This window comes from Panthera onca, chromosome B4 (genome assembly GCF_046562875.1).
Source record: "Panthera onca isolate mPanOnc1 chromosome B4, mPanOnc1 haplotype 2, whole genome shotgun sequence".
NCBI classification, from domain to species: domain Eukaryota; kingdom Metazoa; phylum Chordata; class Mammalia; order Carnivora; family Felidae; genus Panthera; species Panthera onca.
In genome coordinates, this window is record NC_138345.1 from 12,564,872 (window position 1) to 12,581,870 (window position 16,999).

At 51.5% G+C, this 16,999-nt stretch overlaps 1 protein-coding gene across 13 annotated transcripts in view; it reads right to left on the bottom strand.

Annotated features, from left to right (window-relative positions):
• FRMD4A (FERM domain containing 4A) overlaps positions 1-16,999 on the bottom strand; it is a 608,405-nt gene that overhangs the window by 72,137 nt on the left and 519,269 nt on the right. For all 13 annotated transcript variants that reach the window (XM_060659574.2, XM_060659575.3, XM_060659579.3 and 10 more), the window contains one exon: positions 15,160-15,246. In XM_060659574.2, the coding sequence (XP_060515557.1) occupies positions 15,160-15,246 (87 nt within the window). The remainder of the gene's footprint in view (positions 1-15,159; positions 15,247-16,999) is intronic.

The following is a 16,999-nucleotide window of genomic DNA, read 5'->3' on the forward strand; positions in this document are numbered from 1 at the left end:
TGCCATGGGAGAGGCTGGCCGCCTGCTGCTAGGACCTCAGGTGTGAGCTCCGGGCGCTCCCGGCTCGAAGGGTCTTAGAGCTTCGGCCGATGGACACCGGACCAGGGGGCTGGCAGCCTGCTTCTCAAGCCAGGCTGCAGCAGAGAATACTTGTGGTCTTGCTGGCTGCCCTTGCAGGGGGGACGGCAGCCAGCAGAGGTGGGGAGGCCGGGACTGCCCCACTTCAGACTGTCTGCTGGGGGGTCTGGCCCCTCCCCTGGGCGGCCATCCCTGCAGCTGGGGCCCTGCTGGACTTTGGGGACCTCTCCCTCTGGATCTTCTTGCTGGAGAGGTTTTGTTTCCGTGCCACGCTGTTCCTTCCCAGAAAGAAGGGGGAAGAGAGGATGTTTCCAGAAGGACTGGTCCTATTTACAACTCTGCTTTTCTACCCTCTTCCTTGGATTGGACAGGTCAGTTTGGACAACTGTAAATTTGGGGGAGTAAGGGTGGGGAGCAGAGGAGGAAACCCATACTTGGACTCAGCAGCCTGCTGTAATCCAGGCTTTCTTCCCAGAGCTCTCCCCACCCCCAGCCTGGGCTAGTTCCCCCGGACATCCACATATGTACTTCTGCCAAGGCAATGACCATCCTGTACTTCAACTGTTTTTTTTTTTCGCTTAAAGGTCCTCCCTACCAGAGTAGGAACCTCCTGAAGTTACTTTCCTGGCACCTACAGCAATTCCCAGGGGGTACTAGGCACTCAACAATGATCTGCTGAGAAAAGAGCTTAGGAAGTAGGCATTATGGCAGCAAGGTTCAGAGAGGTTAAGTCACTTTCTTGAAGTCACACAGGTGATCAATGATGGGAGCTGGTATCTGAATGCTTATCCACCGCACAAAATTCAGTCAACGTCCACATCATGAAGAACCCCGGCGGGGGTTAACGAGTAAATCTCTCAGCTGCAAGGGATATGGCAACAGGGAAGTGGTACTGGGGGCCAGCCCAAGAGCCACAGCCCAGGAACCACAGCCTTCTGGCAGCCATGGTCTGAACTAAACTCTATCCCACAGGGAACGGGGTTGGGGGTGGGGGGAAGTCTATGGTCCCAAGCTGGAATTCTCCAGACCTGGAGGGACTCCCACAGGTCCTTCTGCCTACAAAGTGCCTCAACTGGCTTCAGGCTCTTCGGGAGGCTTCACGCGGGGCAGGGCTCACACGGAGCCCCAGGGAGCTGGGGGTGAGGGCCTCGCCACGCGGTTCTTTCCGGCTGTGCCGGCATCGGGTGTTCCACAGGCTCACAGTTTCAGGAAGGTGAGGCTAACCTGGGTTTCCCCTTAGAATCATGCTCGTTCACAAAGACAAAATCTCCCCGAGCTCCCTCATTTGTGCCTGGCTCAGCACAAACCACCTGATAGGTTTCCCAAGACAAAAACACGGTGACTAGAGCCGACAAGCAGGGTTTCCCAGCCTAACGCTTCCTGCTTCGGAGAAAGAAAAGGTGTCCAGACTAGCCAGTGCTGTACCACGGCCCGCAGCACCCCAGCGACGGCACTCCTGATGTCCAGTGACTGTTAGCTTTGTGGCTCTTTTTGGTCCAAGAGATAAAAATAAAAATAAAAATAAAAATAAAAATAAAAATAAAAAAATCAAGGGACGGTCCAGATGGAAAGAACTTTTTATGCTTTTCATCTTCCCAACAACAAACCTGCGCTGTGAAAAGCGCCGGGGCCTCCTGCCTCCCTTCCCCTTGCTTATAAAGGGCTCACTCTCACCGGAACGCTCAAACCCTTCCTTACAGGAGCGACGTACTTATCCTTGTGGCCACTGCACACGTCCACGTGGAGACAGCCTCACAACTGGTGGTGCCACACAAGCTATAATATTCAGCTGTTTTTATTCATGTCGCAGCTACTTATGGAGTATCTACTGTGTGTCAGGCACTGTGCTAAGCAGCAGATCTAGGTACGTAGGTATATAAGAGAATCCATACATTTTTGTGGGACTGGGGGCGGGCAGGCAACTACCTAAGAAAACCATGCAGTTAGGAAGTCAAAGGAAAACAGGTTCCAAGGACAAACAGAAGATAGGACATGGGTTGCCACCGTCGATAAGGTGGTTGGGGAAAGCATCGCTGAAGGGACAGCTGAGTCTTTTCAGGAGGAAACTGGGGGCAAAGCCATACGCCTTATGAGGGAATAGAGCAGATGCAAAGACCCAAAGGCACCACTTGTGGGTGTGGGTTTGCTAAATGAATGCAGGAAATGTTGAAGGAAGCCTCAGAAGACAATGGGATAGTCTTCAGCCAAAGAGGAACAAAGTCCCGATTCAGGCGACAACAGGAATGGCCTTGGCCAACCTTCTAAGTGGATGAAGCCAGACTCCAAGAACACAGATTCTAGGATTCTACTCACATGAAATGTCTGGAAGAGGCAAATCCAGAGACCGAAAGCAGGCTGAGGGTGCCCAGGGCTTGGGGGAAGAGATGGGCAGCCACCGAGAGCTCCCCGGGGGTTCGCCCGTGCTCCTGACTAGCAAATCTTGGCCTGGGTTAACCGTGAATCACAAGACGCTCTTTAGTTACAACTAACTACTTGAAAGGAGCCACTGCTTGAAAGGAGCCAGGAATCCAGGATAAAAGCCCCCTCAACACACCCCCCTAGTGGTGTTCCTTCACCCTATAATGCATCCCTCACCCGTTGGAAGGTCCTCTGACCAGGCCCCTCCCCTCGGATCTGCTGTGTTGGCCTCTAAGGATGATACCTGATCTCCCCTTGCCTGACAGCTCTGGGTGGAGGCATCTCCGGGGGAATGTTCTCCTCCGCTGCTGGGTGACCTGTAGTCTTTCCCGGAGCAGGCTGGTGAGAAATCTGGTTAGTGATCTGTTTTTTTTATGGGTTTTCACACCCCACAGCTGCAAGCATAAAGTCAAGGCTGTACTTAAAGATCTACATGTGTGCACGCAGGTAGGGGCAATTCTCTCAGCTGGGGCCCCTAATGCCTATCACCGCGAAGGGCTGGGTTTTGGTTTCCAGGCGAACAAGAGGCCTGGAGAGATGGGCATCCACAGCCCCTTTGGCTCTTTGCCCTCCTAATAAAAGGCCGAAACAGGAACATTCAGCACAAGGAGGCTAAGTCTGCTGTCGTCTGGGGGGAGTCCATGGGCCACATCTGATGGCAGGAAATACTTCCTAGAACGATTACAGGAATTGGTGAGGAGACTCGTAAAGCCTCATGTAGCCGTCAGAAACACCTGCTGGTGATGCTGGAAAGAACTGGGTGGTTAAATGGTCCAGGATTTCACTGGTCAGGGCTCTCTGGAGTCTCCCCAACTTGGCTCAACACAAGTTTGTGATGAACTGTGCTCTGTGGGCAGAACCGTGTACAGAATATGAAAGTGGAAACATTGGCTGAGACCAATGGGTAGTAAGCAGACCACCCAGGAATAGAGGCCAAAAAACGGGTAAAGAACAGACTCGACGGGCCAGCACATGCCTTGCTTTGCTGCGACAGACCTGGTCGGTCTGATGTCATGGTGTGACTGCTCACGAGGGCCGTCTTCCACTGTCTGAAGCGTCCTGGTTTTGATACTAAAACCCCATGGTCACAGAAATACAAATATTCGATGATTCTACTTCCACGAAGTTCCCAGAGCCGTCCAACTCACAGAAACACGAAGCAGAACCCTGGGTCCCAGGGGCTGGGGGTGAGGGGGGAGCGTGTGCACGTGCAGGTGGTTGTTTGGGGGGGGGGGACAGAGTTTCAGGTGTGAAAAAGTTCTGGAGATTGGCTGTACAACCATGTGGATATACTTAATACCAACAAACTGGACACGTACGAATGGTTCCGGTGGTAAATTCTGTGTGTATTTTATCGCAGTTAAAACAATTAAAAAATTTTTAAGCCTCATAGTTGAGATAACCCCCAAACCCCTCACCCTCAATTGGGGTATAAAATGTCTGGCAAGGTGGAAACTGAGGGAGGAATTTAGGGGGAGAGAGAGGTGTGGTGAGCCTCCCCCCTACCTGGGGAGGGAAGTGGAGGGTGCCTGCAGCAAACTTACTGGAGACCGTGCTCACTAGGGTCGCCGGGAGAACTTGACGGGAGCCCCCTCAAGTTGGGGGAACCCCAAACTGCTGACTGGCTCCTTCCTGCTCAAGAAATCAAGACGACGAGGAGCAGGATGGCCAGGTGAGCGGGAGAGGGGAGAAGATTTAACTTGAAGTCAGGTTTGGAGCTTTGGGTATTAGGACTCTAATTACTTCATAGAGTTAATTTTGCTATTCAACGTGACCGTGAGACTTTGTATTTATTTATTTCTTGGGAGTGATCAGACAAGTTACAGGACTGTCCCAGTTTTTATCTAGGGAAGGAACCCATATTTATTTATTTATTTATTTATTTATTTATTTATTATTTTTATTAAAATTTTTTTAATGTCTATTTATTTTTAACAGAGAGAGAGACAGAACGTGAGTTGGGGAGGGGCAGAGACAGAGGAAGACACAGAATCTGAAGCAGGCTTCAGGCTCTGAGCTGTCAGCACAGAGCCCGATGCAGGGCTCAAACTCGTCAACTACGAGATCATGACCTGAACTGAAGTCGAATTCTTTTTTTTTTTTTTAATTTTTTTTTTTTAACGTTTATTTATTTTTGAGACAGAGAGAGACAGAGCATGAACAGGGGAGGGGCAGAGAGAGAGGGAGACACAGAATCCGAAACAGGCTCCAGGCTCTGAGCTGTCAGCACAGAGCCCGACGCGGGGCTCGAACTCACGGACCATGAGATCATGACCTGAGCCGAAGTCGGATGCTTAACCAACCGAGCCACCCAGGTGCCCCAACTGAAGTTGAATTCTTAACCGACTGAGCCAGGCAGGCGCCCCGGGAAGGACCCGTTTTTAGAAAACCGTGTGAGATAACAGAGATCGGCCTTTTGGGACCCAGGTGGTCAATATTCTTGTTAGACTAGCAAAGTCTTTGGGTTTGAAGCCAGAGAAACCAAATCTGTTCCCAAGTCACTACTGGATCATGGCTCCTTTTGGGGTGGGTGGGGTCACCGGATGTCCCTCTGCAGAGGTCTGGGGTCTGACAACAGTGTTTGGTTTTAATTTGTTTCTTCAAGTTGCATCCAAGGTCAGTGGGGCTCCCTGAATAATGGGAATCTGTGACTTATTTAGAAGCCGGTCAGCCTCAAGGGGACTCTGGCCTGTCTAGCTGGGCGTTTATTTGCGTTATTTGCGTTATTTGCTAATGGTTGTGTTTGACCCTACTCTCCATGCCATCAACCTGGCGGTTGATATGGCCTCCCTTGTGCTGTCACACGTGCCCGACCGCTTCAGGAGGACAAGACGCCTGAGACCAGGCACTGCTGTGGGAAGTAACTGAGCCCTAGGAGAACTCACGCATCACAAAAGGGATGGGCATGTCACGGAGGGAGAACAGCTCATCTCATCAGGTCCACCTCAGGCTCTGTCCAAACCAGACAACAGTCAAAGACAGCTAGGGGTTCACCTGCTTAGAAATGGGCACTTTCAGCGCCTCGGTAGCTCAGTCCGCTTAGCGTCCGACTTCGGCTCAGGTCATGATCTCACAGCTTGTTGGTTCAAGCCCCAGGTTAGGCTCTGTGCCGACAGCTCCGAGCCTGGAGCCTGCTTCCGATTCTGTGTCTCCTTCTCTCTCTCTGCCCCTCCCCTGCTCGTGCTCTGTCTCTGTCTCTCTCTCTCTCTCTCAAAAATAAACATTGAAAAAATTTTTTTAGGGGCGCCTGGGTGGCTCAGTCCGCTGGGCGTCAGACTTTGGCTCAGGTCATGATCTCGCAGTTTGTGGGTTCAAGCCCCATGTCAGGCTCTGTGCTGACAGCTCAGAGCCTGGATCCTGCTTCCGATTCTGGGTCTCCTCTGTCTGCCACTCCCCTGCTCATGTTCGGTGTCTTTCTCTCTCTGTCTCTTTCTCTCTCAAAAATAAATAAACATTAAAAAAAAATTTTTTTTTAAATGGACATTTTCTCCCTCTACCACTTTTTTGAGCAAATGTTCTTTTTCATTTCTCCTTTTATTAGTTGCTCCTTTGGGGCTTTACAATGAGGGTGCCTCTTGTTTCACTCTCCTTAACTGTTTCTAGGTTGTCTCCACCTCAAGAGTCCTGATCGTCTGTATCAACCGCCTTGCTGCTGAGGCAACGTAGGCCCAGGGAAATGACTTGTGGTGCAGTGCTGGAATTAGGACTGAGGGGTCATGACCATCAGACCAGATATCTTACCACTACAGATAAGGGTAGGAGGTGGGCACAGGAACGTGGCACCAAAGGGTTAGGCCAGGCCTGGAGGCTAATCCCTGAAACCAGTACCCCAGGGACCTTTCGGGTGGGATCTTCGGGGCCAAGTGCACCCCCCTCCAAGAGGTACCTCCAAGCAGATCACCCCAGGAGAGATTTGCACCTGCGTCTCCTAAAGGAATGACTACATTTCTCTCCTTCTGCCCCTCTGCAGAGAAACTGCTCTCCCATGACAGCTTCTGTCTGAGGATTATCCACCTGGATGGCACAGTGCTTTCATCTTCTGCTCCCAGACCTCCTCTTCTTCAAAAGTGACAGTCTGACGGCAGCGTGAATATTGTGGGGACAGTTTTAACAAGAATGCCACAAGATACAGATTGGTGTCCTTGGCGTTTTGGATAACTCAGGACGAGGTTCCAGAACGTCCTTCACGGCACTTGTGGGAACGGAAGGACCTTGGGTTCCCAGATCCAACGACCAAGAAAAAAAAATCCGTCCTCTTAACAAAGAGATACTGTTTTCTCTTCCCGGAAATTCTGGCTCTCCTGCTCAGCATAAAAGAGACGAACGATATTCGCTATGTCAAGGGCAACAGCGTTTTGAGACAGAAAATAAAACTCTGAGATGGAAACGTTCAAGATGGAGAAAATCAGACGAGGGCTCCTGGTTCCAAGTCTCCATCTCACGGACATAAAAAGAGAGGCACACGGCGAATGGGTGGCCACACAACTTCCCTGAAAATGCTGGGCGTGAGTGAATTAATAGCATCCACATTCTTTGTTGGTGGAGATTTTGAGATTTGCTGTGGACCACTGGCTTACAAAGATTTTTTTTTTTTTTTTTTTTTTTAAGTAGAGCTGCCCCAGGGCGGAGTTTGACTTTAACTCTGACGAGACTATCTTCACAACTAACCACGAGGTAGAATCACAAAGAAAGTTCCCTGTGACCTGTCTGTAGAGCAGTAGTCTGCAAACCACGTGCGGCATCCGAACCTCTTGAGGGCTTGTGAAAACAACGCGAGTCCCAGCCTCTGAGGGTCTGAGTCCCCACGTCTCCAGTGGAGACGTGGAGTGTGCATTTTGATCATGTCCCCAGGTGATGTGGATGCTGCTGGTCCACGGCCACGCTCTGAGAACCATGCCGTAAAAGCTACAGGGCTGGGGTGCCTGGAGCTCAGTGGGTTAAGCGTCCGACTTCGGCTCAGGTCATGATCTCGCAGTTCATGAGTTCGAGCCCCTTGTCGGGCTCTGTGCTGACCGTGCAGAGCCTGCTTGGGATTCTGGCTCTCTCCTCTCTCTCTGCCCCTCTCCCGTTCATACACACTCTCTCTCAAAAATAAATATTAAAAACAAAAAAAGCCACGGTGCCATACGGAGCGGCCTCTCCCTCTGGGACTGTAGAACTTACCCCCTCTCCCGGAATCGCCCTCCGCTGTGGGGAGCCACCTCGCCCAAGTCCAGGACCCCTTCTCTGTGGGTCACTTACATCTAGTGATTGGTGGATGCTGGGGCTTAGCCTCCGCCCCCGGTCCCCTGGTGAGGCCTCTGAGGGCTCCTCCCCAAGCTACAGAGCTTCCTCCCACTGCCTCCTAGCTCAGCTCCCCTGTCTGCGTGCTCCTTCCCCTTCCCCACTGGCCTTAATCCTGGAAGTACTTCCTGCGGATTCTCCCCTGCTTCCCAGGGGTTTGATGTGCCACCTCCTACAGGGAACGTCGCCTCCTTGGAGAGACCACTCCTGACCATCCATTCCTCCACTCTTCCTTGCTCTGACTTCTTGTCTTCCTAGAACTGAATACTCTGATGCCGTATATTGTAGATGGACTTAACACCATCTCCTCACCCTCTTCCCCGCTGGGCTGTAAGCTCCGTGAGAGCAAGGCCTCTTTGGTTCGCTGTGACATGTGTAGGGCCCAGAGCAGTGCCAGGCCCGCAAGAGGCACTTCTCAAGGGGGGACCATTTTTGGGGGAGGATTTCAGACTTCACACCCTCTACTGACGTTCTAAAGCGCGGTGCTTTCTGGTGACTGCAATTCTTGTACAGGAGGAGAGCCTGGGATTCCCATTCCAGACAGAGAATTCAGCCACACCCAGTAATGGTGCTTCGGGAACAGGACGTCTCGTACGGATGTTCTGGGAAGGGCATCTCAACTTTCTTACACTGTAATTGCTTTCTTTCCCCCTTTTTCTTGGGGACTTAAAGATGCTAACTCACCCCCACCCCCATTTCCCCTCGCAGGCCCCTCTTGCTGACCCGTGGCCGGCGTCTGTCACCCACAGCCCCTGCACCCTTCTGGGTCTGCATGGAGGGAGATCTGTGGACTGGAGGGGGGCAACCGGCGGGGGCCCTCTGACCCAACGGTGTGAAAGAGCAAAGGCGGCAAAATGCTAAGAACGCTCAGTGCATCAAGTGGGGTTCTCCCTCCACCTGCCCTGCCCCGGGGGCGGTGCACAGGGTGTGGTTTCCAAGAGGGATCCTGACAGTGGAATGAGGGAGGTGCCCACCCAGGGCCTGCCAAGGCAGAGGGCTCAGCAGCCCGACAACGAGTCAAGTGCGTCCAAACAGAAGCGGAACAGTAAGTCGGCAGGGCACTTAATGGAGTGCTTAGTACTGAATAATTGAAGCCGGCTGACTCCGCTGGGACGCAGTTCATAGTTAATGGAATATTTCCTGTAAATATTATTTTCTCTTCCTGTCTCATCATCAAAAATCTTTACTAATCTGGGGAGGTGACAGTAATGCATCAATTCCCTGAGCTAAAGCCCCTGCTTCCGAAATGCTCTCGGGAACCACAGGAAGCTACACGCCTGCCCAGGGGGACAGGGGGCAGACCACTGACTCTGGTTCCTTCTCCTAATGTCTCAGAGGGGACCCTGCAGTGCTCCTAATTGTGCGCCTAAGTGTACATAAAGGCGCCCCTAATTGCATATCAAATAAATAAGTAAATGCTGTCTGCTGAGTATGTAATAAGGAGCTCACTGGCATTCCTCCCCGGGGGGTGGATTTCAGTAGATGGGGGCTGGCCAGTGGGCTGCAGCCATACAGGATGATTAACAGATATTGCAGACTCTTTCTAGGGAGGTTTTTGGAGTCACGTGTTTCGTACTCTTTGTCCCCTAACGCTTACAGCCTCAGCCCTCAGGAGGGATCACTTGCACCTTCTTGGTGCCCCATTCGGAAAGCCTTTTCTCCTGTAATTTACGATGGCTTCTGACGCTTCCACGGGGCCAGAGCGTCCACAGGTCTTCAGAGTGCAAACTGCAGCGGTGTGGCAGTTCCTGAGTGGCTCAGTGTGGCCCTGGTGGGAGCAGAGTCCTGAGCGTGGGATCACGTCCCAACACCTCTGGTCCTCACGCTTCAGGGAAGGGACACGTTGTCCCAGAGCTCCAGCTTTCGGACTTTCTCGGCTTTGCTCTAAGGAATGCAAGGTCCTCCTCTAAAAGACAGAACCCTACGTGACAGGTTTCATCCAGCCTGAGCATCTCTGCCCGGCGTGATGCTGCTTCTGCCAGTGTTCATAACCAATGCCTCCTCAAATCTGTCATTTAATTTTCATTCCAACGTTCCCAAGGAGGAAAGAGGAAAACCTCTTGCCTGTGCCGGTGCAGGTGTCTGAAAGCCACGGGGCAGCTGATCCGCGGCGTGGCACATCACCACCCACAGTCCCTCTGCGCCGTTGGAACTCAGCTCACGTCTCTTTGGCCATAAACGCAAACTAAGATGAAGCTCGAGATTCACCCCGGGTGCCCCAGTGCCGAGCCGACAAGGTTGCATTATTCCCTGAGGCCGGCAGGACGGCCACTTCGGAAATCGAGAACCTCTTACTTAGGCCAGGCAGGGCTCCCCTCGCACAAAAGCACACGCACGCTACCATGGGATGTGGTAGCTAGGAGAAAATGGGATAGCATCCTCTCGGCAGCTGCAAGATTTTATTTTCCGACTGCCGTGACCCTCCTTCCCCTCTTCTCACCAGTGCCAAACCCACAAAGTCAGACGCGTGGACGCTGCTGCTCCCGAACTCGCGGGCTACGTTCTCAACTGTGCGCACAAGCTGTCCAACCACAGCGGTGGAAGCAAGACAGGTGAGCTGAGGGAGCCGAGAGGGAGGTTGCAAAGTGTGACACGGTATTTTAGTAAAAACATCTCGGGGTTCAGGAGTGGGGAGGCAGTCCCAGGGTGAGAGGGAACTCGTCAGTGGGTGAACGGGAGGAACAGAAGGATTTGATGAGAGCTGGTGGCAGGATATTTAAGAGCTTATAACAGGGGCGCCTGAGTGGCTCAGACTGTTAAATGTCTGACTCATGATTTTGGCTCAGGTCACGATCTCAAGGTGTGTGGGTTCAAGCCCTGCACTGGGCTCTGTGCTGACACTGCAGAACCTGCCTGGGATTCTCTGCCTCCCTCTTTCTCTCTGCCTTCCCTACTCATGCTCTCTTTTTCAAAAATAAACATTAAAAAAATGGGGCGCCTGGGTGGCTCAGTCGGTGACGCGTCCAACTTCGGCTCAGGTCACGATCTCGCGGTCTGTGAGTTCGAGCCCCGTGTCGGGCTCTGGGCTGATGGCTCAGAGCCTGGAGCCTGCTTCCGATTCTGTGTCTCCCTCTCTCTCTGCCCCTCCCCCGTTCATGCTTTGTCTCTCTCTGTCTCAAAAATAAATAAACGTTAAAAAAAAAATTAAAAAAAAACAAACTCATATATGCAAGCAAAGGTCCATGTTCTGGGGCACATGAATGAATTATAAATTTCTATTTTGATTTAGTTCCATTTTGATTTTTTTGAGCTTTTTTGGGGGAGTGCGTGCTATTTTTCTGCACATGTAGTTCTAAAACATTTCTGAAGTTGGCCTTGAGCTTCTGAACGTAGACAAAAGCCAAAACACGGTTTTCGGGTGTCCCCACGTGTCTACCTCTTCCCGACACGTGTGCCCGGAGGACAAAGAAGCTGGTTTTCTTCTGACAAACAGCAGCAGCTTCTTCTGCAAGCTGGAGCCCATCTGTTTAGAAAGTGCGGGGAGCAGGTAGGAGCGTGTGACTAGGCAAGGACCAAAACGTTCTCTCTACTCCACCTGGGAGGTAACCCGTGCTTCACATCCCCCAAAGCCACTGGGGCTTCAGAGTGCCAACCAGAATGGCAAAGTGCACCCAACCAGGCACACCCTGGAACAAGCTAGGGTCCTGCCCATTTCTGGGCAGCAATCAGCTAGGGCTCCCGGCCTTTTAATTTTTTTTTTTTTGGTGGATCATACGGAAACGCTTGAGTGGATTCTCGCAGGACGGCTGCTGAGCGCCGCTGGCTGTGCTGATGCAGAGCCCAGGATGCCTCCAGGCCCTCCAGGGGAAAGGCAGCAGGGGAGCAGGGGAGCTGGCCCAGCCTGGCACCTGTGCCTCGGGGCACCGCAGCTCACTGCCTCACTGCCAGATACACCTGCGGGGCCGGGCCGACCGTCCCCAAGCTCGGAAAGGAAGCCCAGATGGCCGTGCTGGTCCTCAACTCCAGCTGCATGTAGGACCGGTCTGCGAGGCCTTCTAGATGGGCAACGGGAGGGTCAGAGGCGGGGGGCAGTGCAACAGGGTGACTGTGGCCCATGCATGTTCAGACAGTTTCGTGTCAGTTTCCAGTATTTGACTGAGACCAAGAATCACGGGCCTGGAGCCCTGGAGACAGACTCTGGGCACTTGATGCCTGCCCCTGCTGCCGGGCCCCAACCACGGCTCCGGCTTGGGTCAGGTTTCCCTGCAGACCTCACCCCACGTCTTTGCAGATACGGACGCTTGTCAGGCTAACGAAACGCGGGCCTCTCTTCCTGTCAACGGGCCTTGCAGAGGCCCGTTCTTATTTCACGTTCAGACTGCACATTAACATCTTAGAGAGGGCTCCCCAAATCACGTAAGGTTCGGGTCCCACCTCCGTCTCACAGGGAAGGTCACGCATGGTTGGGGAACGGAGGTCTGCTCACAGCGTGCCAAGGGTCTGTCCCTTTCCTCTGCCCGTTCAGTCTGTGGGTCAGTTATGCTTGGGAAATTCCTGACACTCTGGAGCTCCAACCGAACCCCCAGCAGCACCCCAGATGTGCCATCACGCCTCCAACTCTGCACGTCCCACACTGCCCTCCTTACGTCCTCTCACACGCCCCACTCTGGCTGGGGCCCATCTCGGATTCCCCTGTTCCGACCGCCACCCTCGCGCCTCCTACAACTGGTCAGTCCCACCTACCTTCTCACTATCTCTTCTGTGTCCCCCTCTCCACCCCTATGACTGAAGCCAAGCCTGAGCCCCCCCGCCAGCTCTGGCCCAGGCTCCTGCGAGGATGCCCCGGTTTGCGACTCCGGTCCTGATTTTCTCCAGCCCCTCGTGCACACGCTACCAGAGCGATGATTCTAAGACAGCGAGACTCCTATACGGCCTGACTCCTTTAATGCCCTCACTGACCCTCTCTTCGAGCACTTGGGAACACCAACGGCGCAATTATCACCCGCCTTGCTCCCAGAGGGGCCCGGCCAGGCCTTGGACGCATGACAAACCTCAGCACCGTCCCCTCTGCTGGGCACAGAGCAAGTACGCAACAAACGTTTTTCTGAGCGAATGAATGGTGCACGGGGACTCCGATGGCTTGGCTTGCCCTTCAATTAGCAGGAGACTCAAGAATCCCAACTCTGTCCTCAGAGGCCACGGAAGCATCAGTCGTTTCCCATAACAACTCAGTCTGAGTACAGCCAATACCCTGAATAAATTTACCGACCCTTTAACATTTTTCTTTGGCTGACCTGCATAACACATGAGAGTAAATTCTCTCATTCAATGGCTGATCACCGCCCGCCCTCCCCCCCCCCGCCCCCCCCCCCCCCGCCCCCGTGGCATGTACTTCTCCTGATCCTGAAGCCTGCTGCACAGTCCGACAGGGATAGTTACAATTTACGGAGCGTCTGGGACATGGTGGGTGCACCAGGGACACGGTGCCCCGATCTGTCAAGTGCTATCCCATTAATTCCGCAATCTTCATGAGTATCTCAATTAGAGAAATAAAGCAGGCGTAAGCATATTAATAAATTAAAACCTGAACGCCGATGAATGCTTGTGAGCCTGTCTTTCCGATGCGCACAGGGAAAGGAGAATTCAACTGCTGCATTTTGACAAACCCTGGTCACTCTCTGCGGTGCACATTGGCTTGAATCTTCCACCAGTGTGGGTGATCAAAGGCCCGAGGGATCGTGACCAGGGTTTGTCCAAGGATCTAGGAGGGTTCATGGCTCTTGTGAGCAGGAAAAAAAGGCCAGGCAGGTTGAAAGGAGAGGACGAGGGATGTCAAAAGAGAGAGGGAGGGAAAAGTGAATGCAAGAAGAAAAAAAAAACAAAGAAGCTTACAAAAGGCCATGTGGAAAAGGGGCAGAGGGAAAACAGGAAGAAACAGACAGTGTGGAAGAAGCATAGACCCCGTGACCGAGGAAAACACAGAGTAAAAATAACTCGGGGTCTAATTCATGCCTTGCAGGGTTTAAGGAGAAACCCAAGAGGTTTTGGATTTAGCCACGAAACAGTGTGCCCCTGGACAGGCAGGTTCCTACTGAATTGTCCCCGAGGGAGAAGTCCCCCCTCACTGGCTCTCGATCTTTTCTTTGAACTTGACTGATTTACTGATCAATTGAGTGAAAATCCTCCCCAGCATGGGGCCATTTTTTTTTTTTCCCTATCATTTTAATAAAGAAGCTGGCTAAGGGCAGATGTTCAGCGGATAGTCTATGATAAGCTTGGATACACAGTATGGATTTCAGTCCTATTCGTGGATAAAGAAGCTTGGAAAGCAATCTGGAATGACATAATGGACGAATACTGCTTTCTCCCTCCTAAAGCAAGTGTGGTTTTGATAGACTTTTAATATGTATTTCGGGGTTTGAACTGCAAACCGTCTCTCCATTATCCTCTGCCAGAGGATCTGAATGACAGCTCTGGCCCAGAGATATTTTTCCATTATAATTTTTCAATTTGTTCTGGTCTGAAAAATGTGTGTAAATGAAAACAGAAAATTCAAGCACTGTGCCCCTTTCAAACACTCTGTTTTGTATTTACAATGACTCTGCAGACCCTGTCCTGCTTCCCTTGTTTTTTGGCAGATGACCTTATTTTTTCCAGATTTCTGATCACTTCTAATATGCCATAAAATATTTACTGGATTTGCAGGAATGCCTCTAACTCTTCTTTATTTTTCACCCTGTTTTGACTTACAATTTCTTCTTTTAGCTCCCCAGCATCCAAAACAAAACAAAACAAAAAACAAAACAAAACAAAACAAGGGGCGTCTGGGTGGCTCAGTCGGTTAAGTGTCCGACTTCGGCTCAGGTCATGATCCCACGGCTCGTGAGCTTGAGCCCTGTGTCAGGCTCTGTGCTGACAGCTCAGAGCCTGGAGCCTGCTTCACATTCTGTGTCTCCCTCTCTCTCTGCCCCTCCCCTGCTCATGCTCTTTCTTTCTTTCTCAAAAATAAACATTAAAATGTTTAAAACAAACAAAACAAAACAAAAAACACAAAGAAACACATAAAGCAGCTTTGTAAAAGCTCCGATTGGCCTTAACATTAAAGAGAGATGTTCTCTCCCTTTCCCAAGTACACGAAGCCCCCGCCCCCCCCCCCACTAGGAAATTAACAAATAGGACAGTCCTTCAAAGCCCTTTTGCCAATCTGCTTTGGGAGAGCTGGGCCAGTCTCCTTACCTTAAATAATTATAACAGCTCAGGTTTCCCTAGTGACCGGGAAAAAAAATATTTACCCGGGAACTCAGACTGGATTACTGTGGAGTAATTTGTATACACTCCAATTAGCTGGGGATTGGTAAACCTGGAGGCCCTGAGACTGCATCGTGTAATATTTTTACTCACTTCTGAGAGCCGGACACCCACAGAGGAGACCATGCTTACCTTCCTCGGCTTCACTTTATCGTGGTAGTCATACTGGAAGATTCCTTTGTAGCTCAGTCCCAGCCACCACGGTATCCCCTGCTTGTCCTAGGACATCGAAAGGAGTATGGGTAAATACAGGGCCAGAGAACACACACAGGGACGGAGAGAAGGCCTCCGGGCTCGTCCGATGACAAAGGAAAACGTAAATCCCTTGAGATGGATGGAGCCCACCTCCTACTTTTCACTTAACAGATGTGCCCCCTCATCAGACTGTGCTCAGTTATGTGAACCAGTGCCCTGGAGAATGCCCTGGGGTGGGGACCCAGCTCTGTTCCCAGCCAGCAGCACGCTGCGGTGCTTCCCCCTTTATGAGTAGGTAGCGAAGGCTTGTTCTTTGTCCTTCTTGTAAGGCTTTGGGTTTCAAGAGAATCCGAGAGATGCTGAGCATTCTCATAAAACGACCTTCTGAGCAGAGAAACGGTCATGGACTGTCACAGCTAGAAGGGACCATGAACACCACAGAAGGGGACTCCTCTAAAAAACTTTTTTTTTTTTTTAAGATTTAATTGTTTTTAGAGAAATTTGAGGTTCACAGCAAAATGGAGAGGTAAGTACAGAGGTTCCCCATACCCTCCCACCCCCCCACATGCAGAACCTCCCCCACTATCAACCTCCCCCACCGGAGGGGAACATTCATTACACCTTGACGAACCTACACGGATACATCATGGTTACCCAAAGTCCAGAGTTTACATTAGAGTTCATTCTTGGTGGTGAACTCTGTGAGTTTGGACGAATGCCTAATGATGTGTATCTACCATGATGATAATATACAGAGTGGTAGCCTCACTGCCCCAAAAATCCTCTGTACTGCCTCTTCACCCCTTCTTCTCCCCCCGCCCAGGTTCTGGAAGCCAGTTTTGCCTCTTCCAGAATGTCATCTAGTTGGAATCATACAGTATGCAGCCTTCGACTTGGTTTCTTGCACTCAGTAGCACGCATTTAAGATTCCTCCAATTAAAAAAAAAAAATTAATGTTTATTTTTGAGAGAGAGAGAGAGTGAAAGAGAGAGACAGTGGGGAGTGGGGGCAGAGAGAGAAGGAGACACAGAATCCGAAGGGGGCTCCAGGCTCTGAGCTGTCAGCACAGAGCCTGAAATGGGGCTCAAACCCACGGACCGTGAGATCATGACCTGAGCCGAAGTCGGATGCTCAACCGACTGAGCCATCCAGGCACCCCAAGATTCCTCCAATTTTAACGACCAAGAAATCAAAGCAAACGGTTGGTCCTGCTCTACTCAGGGCCCACCCCCCAGCCCTCCAGCAGACCAATGGCAGTGCAGGGTGGGCGGGGGCCACCCTGCAGTCCTGCTCCCCTTAAGAGATCAGCTGGATTGTGTGACTCGTGCCATCTTGGACAAAGTAGCAAAATCAAGGCCCAGACCTTCTGGGAACCGAATCAGAAACACCAAGCCCCTCTGCTCACTCCTTTAATAGAGATCCCTTGCCACCAGATTGTAAAGTGTGATCCTACATCCAAGGAGGAGGGGTCTGAGCTGTTAACTAAAGGTCCCGAAAGCTAGGAGCTGACACAGGGCATCCCCAGCAGCCTTCCCCTAGATTTGTCCTAACTGCCGCACGTGCGAATAACCGCGGACCCCCATTGTCTCGACAACTCGAAATTGGCTTCATGGTTTTTAAATCCTCACGAGTTATTTGAAGGTAAGCACAAAGATAAAAGGGCAGAGAAACACGTTTTGAATTTTTAGAAGTTTCAGGGTATGTAATTTCCTAAGATAGTCCTTTAAAGGTATAAAAAAAAGCTCTGTCCCTGGAAAGTGTCTCTGTGTCCTACATC